General features: G+C 38.6%; 1 protein-coding gene across 1 annotated transcript in view; it reads right to left on the reverse strand.

The window, feature by feature from the left end:
* Positions 1-4882, reverse strand: part of cpne4b (copine IVb) — a 32599-nt gene extending 27717 nt beyond the window's left edge. The window contains exon 1 of the mRNA XM_037692861.1: positions 4702-4882. Within this exon, the coding sequence (XP_037548789.1) occupies positions 4702-4872 (171 nt within the window). The 5' untranslated portion in view covers positions 4873-4882. The remainder of the gene's footprint in view (positions 1-4701) is intronic.
* Between the last annotated feature and the right edge of the window lie 1118 nt (positions 4883-6000).

Genomic DNA, 6000 nt, shown 5'->3' on the forward strand with positions numbered 1-6000 from the left:
AAAATATCTTTCAACATCCAGCACCGCCACCGAGCATCCATTGTGAACCCCAGAAGGCTTTTGAGGACGGCAGCCATTACCACAGTCATTACCACGTTGTTTACACTTATCAACCGGAGTAGTGCAAACATTGATTTTCTGTCATTCTTTAAAATCGCACGTGCTGTTCGACTGCACAGAAATCCAACCGTGGCCGTTCCATTGATCTGAAATTTTCTTCCCCCTGACTGCCTGACACAGAAAAGATCAGAAGGCCAGATTAACGCCTGTCAGCTTTGACAGCAAAAACCTCGAGTTTACAGGAAGGAAAGTCCATCAGTTGTAGACACAACTTACGCCAGATGTTGGCCCTTTTTGACACTCGCTCAGAGCCAAGTGCTGTAGCACATGAACACAAACACACACTCGAACAGCTGCTTCAACACAACAATTATCCAGTTAGGAGACTAAAAATAATAAGCAGGGATAACATTTGTCTGCTCTCACACTTTTCATGTGGGCTTATTGTCGCACATATGCACAAACTCTTTTTTTTTTTTCACACATGCAGCCTGATATGCTGCAGAAAGAAGCTTTTTGTGGAGTCCCCAAGAGAGAGTTGCCTAATGCTGCACTACTTTCTGAGCACTTGATCTTGGGTCCCTGTGGAAAACGCACTAGTCAGTGTGTGCATGTGTGTGTGAGACAGTCTAACATTTCAGATTTCTGACCATTTTTGTCCATGAGAGGCATGCATGCACAAGTGTATTCATAAATCTGTTCAACAGGTCAGCATGTGTGTGTATATGTGTATTGTCCTATCTTGAAACTAACATACTGTAATGCACAATCTCAAACAAGGTTGCAGTATCTTGCGTAATATTGGCTAATCTGCTAGCACTTAGAGTATGGGTTTTGAAAGACTGTCCGCTACTACCACGTCAAATTTTATCTCAATGCCTGCAAAATTCTTTAACATATAGCCATTTCTGTGTTGGTTAATGTTGATTAGCTGTGGCAGCCATTGTTAACTGGGTTCACTCCAAAAGTTAATCAGTTGTAAATGTACAGCCAGTAATTACTTAGCGAACGTTTCATTAACATCCACCTAGTAGTTGTTGAGACATTTTGCTAACAGACAAACAGGGTTCACTCCAAAAATCAGTGCGTTTTTTTTTTGTTTTTTTTTATGTAAACATACATAGTTTTGTGCTTTGAATTTGGTTTTGGGATAATTCTCAGCAACTACCACAGCAAATTTTAGCTCATTCTCTAGAATATTGGTTGAATTCCAGATGTTTTTGTATTTTCTAAGATCAATTGGCTGTGGCAGCCAGTTTGAATTGGATTGAGTCAAAAAGCTAACCAGCTGTAGATAAACATCGGTTGAAGATTTTCTGAAAGTTAAAAAAAAAACAGTCCGTTGCTTTTGAGATATTTCGCTAACAGACAGACAGAGATTACAGTAGTAAATGGCAAAGTTTTAAAGAGAAATCTCATGTGAGCGATTCGTGCTCAGAACATATGATTTAAATCAATCTCAGCTTTGACCTTTCCAAATTTTAACTTAACATCTGCAAAATTGACTGTTATAGCTATTTTTGTGTTGCCTGCGATTCCTTTACTGAGGCAACCATCTTGAATTGGGTTGACTTATTATTAAGTCAGACAGCTGTAGGTGTCACTTCATGAAAGTTTCAGCTGGCTGTAATAAACATGCATGTTTTAATTAGGAATCAACATCAGTAGAAATCAACTTTTTCCTGAAATCATTATGATCTATTTTTTCCCTTGCATTGCGTTTTCATTGTTTTCACACAGACCTTGTCAGGTCCATTCGGTAACTCTTAAAGAGTGTCCGTGCTTTAGTGATAATTAGAATTTAAATGGAGCACTTAAACAAAAAACAATCTGCCCCAAGTTGTTTTCTCCGTCTATCCTAGACCTGTTTAGTTTACAACGAGTCCAATAAAACTGACCAAAATGTCAGCGAATCCAGGAAAAAGTCGTAGGTTGGAGCTCTGATTGTTTTCATTACCATAACAAAGCACACTTTGCTTGTCTGTATAACAGCCATGTGCAGAAGTTGAGCTGCATTACAATTAGGATCCATAATTCATGCGCGCAAACGTGAGATAACACAACACAATCACAGCTTGGTGTGGAAGCTCAAGTGCTTGATTGCATGCACTCGTTTAGGTAAACATGAATTCAGTGTTATGCTTCGATCATTCCGAGTGATGTCTGCAGAGATGTTTGCACTGAAACAGATCCTGAGAAGATGAAATCAATCTGATTTAATGTTTCTGTTAGTGATCAAAGTACCGGTATGTGATGGCCGTCTCAGCTACTACCATATACAGCTGAAGATCTGTATGAGCTATATCTGTGTTTGTGTAGGCTAACTTTGATGCACTGTGGCGCCAAAAGTTCATTATTTGTAGATGTAATACCAACTGCAAAAATGCTGTGTGAATGCTTATTGCAGAAAAACTGGCTGAAAAACAGCTGAAATTAGCTAAAAAAAAAAAAAAAAACATGCTGAAATGCAGCTGACATGGAAGAACATGCTTAAGTTGGCAGAAGAAAGCAGAAAGAACACAAATTTGCTGAATTAGGTTTAAATAAGCAGAAATGAGCACAAAATATTAGGAAATTGGCTCAAAAAGCTGGAATTAGCAAAAGAAATAACTGAAAAGTAGCTGAAATGTTCTTGTAAAGTGCCCTGAGACAACTTTGTTGTGATTTGGCACGATATAAATAAACTGAATTGAATTGAATTGAAAAGGCAGAAAGAAGGTAAAATTACCAGAAGGAAGTGAAAAGAGCTGAAATAGCTGAAAAATGTGGAATTAGATGAAAAAGCTAAATTTAGCACAAAAACAGCTAAATACGTAGTAGCTAAAATAGCAGAAAAGGCTGAAACTAGCTAAAATAGGCTGAAAGGAGCATAATAAGCTGAAATTAGTAGAAAGAAATTAATGAGGCTGAAAGTAGCAGAAATTACCACAAAAAAATCTTGAATTTACTTGAAAACAGATGATTTCAGCTACAAAATTATAAAACGTAGCTGAAAAGGTAGAACAAGCTTAAATTAGCAGAATAAAGAAGACATGTTTGTCCAATTAAGCTGAAAGAAGCAGAAATTATAACAAAAAATGTAAATTATCTGAATAAAAGCTTAAATTAACAAAGAACAGCTGAAAAATGGCTAAAAAGGCCGGAAGAAGCTTAAATCACCAGAAGGAAGTGGAGAGAGCACAATTTTCCTAAATTAGGCTGAAAAATCTTGAAAAAAGTGCCAAAAATGTGGAAATGTCTGAAAAAGCTAAAATTAGCATAAAACAGCTAAATAGTAGCAAAAATAGCAACAAAAAAAATTAAACTTGCAGAAATAAGCTGAAAGGAGTAACAAGCTCAAATTATCAAAAAGAAGAAGCAGAGATATGTTGGAGTTAGCTAAAAAATCTGAAATGGGCACAAACCAACTGAAAAAAACTGCTGAAAGTAGCTGAAAAGAAAATATTTGCACAAGAAAGCTGAAAGAAGCCGAACCAGAACTAAATGTGAAAGGAGCAGTAAAAGGTTGTAAACAGGTCTAAAGATGTGAAGGACGTAAAATGAGCTCAGTTCATTTTTATGAGGAAAAAAAATGGCAGAAAAGTCCAAATATTTCAAAAAGCTAAAGTTGCACCAATACCAAAACTCATAACTTCTCCTGAACGAGCTGAACGTTTTGACATATGATTTGTTGAAATAGCACAAAAATTGTGGACAGAGAAAGATGCTGAAAAACGTACAAAATGGATCACAATAGTGTGAATGCTTCATAAGTGTTCACACAATAATTAGTTTCTGAGTCTTTCATTAAAATCTCTTTCGTTTCATGAGATTTTTTGCTAACAGACAAAGTTGACATCAACAGTTAATGCCAAATTTTAAACAAATGTCTCAAGCGATCTGCTAGTTCCTTAGAATATTTGTTGGGGTAAACTTTCAGCTACTACCACATCAAACTGTAGCTGATTTTATGCCAGACCTACTGAGTTACAGACATTTTTCAGATTGACGAAGTTGATTAGATGTAGTGGCCATCTTGAATCAGATAAACTCTAAACATTAAACAGTTATAGATGTACAGCTATTAATTACTTTCTTATATGTTTCATTAAAATTAGTTTTCTGGCTCATTAGATATTTTGCTAACAAACTAATAAAAGCACAGCAGATTATATGATCATCAGGCCTTCGTGGCAGTGTCTGATAAGTATCATCAAATGCACAAATTACTGGGTGATTAATGCAAACGTTTTGTGGTGCTTTTGTTCAGTGTTAATTTATTCCCAAGATTTAAGAAAAATAACCAAATGTACCAAACTCTCCATCAAAGGTCACCTCAGTTCACAGCAGAATATCAACACATCATGATGACAACCAAGATAGCACCTTCAACACGCACTTCTGTAAATACCCTGAATGGTGAATAAATGTCATGAGAACAAACAGTCAGAATGACAAACACTTTGATGTAGAAGCCTGGCTACGCCATTATGCCTTCCGGACCGAAGGCGAAACGTTTCAGCCCAAAAAAAAAAAGAAACTGTCCAGATGACCTGACTGAAAAATGTTGGATTGTATACCTGGATTATTGAGCATGGACTTTGTTCATTACACCTTTCATTTATCTGAATATGGAACAGTCCCTCTCCCCTATTACCGTACCTCGAACCACTGGCCGTGCGACTGCATCTTCAGCACCACACACGGATCGGGTTTGGAGAGGGCGTCGCGGTCCGAGATCCCCCGGCAAGCCACTCGCAGCTCCACTTTGGTCAGACATGGAGAGCTGATGAAGCCCAGCGTGGCCTCGGCAGACTCATAGATGTTACTCATGATGAACGCACAACCATACACTGAAGGGAAGAAAAGAAAAGGTAAGGCCCAGATAGATAGACAGACAGACAGACAGACAGACAGATAGATAGATACTGTAGATAGATAGATAGATAGATAGATAGATAGATAGATAGATAGATAGATAGATAGATAGATAGATAGATAGATAGATAGATAGATAGATAGATAGATAGATAGATAGATAGATAGATAGTAAAATGCCGTTTCTAAAATTTTAAATTCCTAAAAATGTCTTCAGAAATTAAAGGCCTTGCATGTGTTGCAGGAATGCATATCACCCATCATCTTGCATGTCAGAGTTTAGACTCATCTAATGTTGTAGCTGTTTTCGTATCTTCTTCTTCTTCTTCTTCTTCCAGCTTTTTCCTCTTCAGGGGTCTCCACAGCAAGTCTTCCTCCTCCATCTCACTCGGTCCTCTATGTCCTCTGTCCTCACTCCAACTACCTTCATGTCCTCTCTAACTGCATCCATATATCTCCTCTATGGCAGCTGCATTTCTAACATCCTTTTACCAATATGTCCCTCATTTGGACATGTCCAAACCACTGTCCTTCCTCTGGACATGTCCAAACCACTGTCCCTCCTCTGGACATGTCCAAACCATCTCAGTGTGTCCTCTCTAACTTTATCTCCCAGTTGTTCAACCTGTGCTGTCCCTCTGATGATCTCATTCCTAATCTTCTCCATCCTTGTCTCTCCTAAGAAGAACCTCAACATCTTCATTTCTGCCACTTCCAGTTCTGTCTCCCGTCCTTTTGTCCATGTCTCTGTCTCCCGTCTTTTGGTCCATGTCTCTGTCTCCAGACCATACAGCATAGCTGCTCTCACCTCTGTCTTGAAAACTTTTCTTTTGACCTCTGCTGCCAGGGGTGGTCCTAGCCTGTTTGGTGCCATGGGCGAACAACCCTCTGGCTCCACCCCCTTCCCTGAACCCGCATCACAGAACTCCCCACCCCCCCGGGGTCGCGGACATGCTCTGCCGTGACATATCATTTAGTACCATGTACCATTGTGCATACAGTTTAAATTCTAAGTATAATTTATCTCCCATTATCAGTTAAACCAAATCATAACTTACAGCCTGTAGGTCCAGCCCCCCCCCC

The sequence above is a fragment of the Nematolebias whitei genome, chromosome 19 (assembly GCF_014905685.2).
Source record: "Nematolebias whitei isolate Nwh7 chromosome 19, NemWhi1, whole genome shotgun sequence".
Classification (NCBI taxonomy): Eukaryota; Metazoa; Chordata; class Actinopteri; order Cyprinodontiformes; family Rivulidae; genus Nematolebias; species Nematolebias whitei.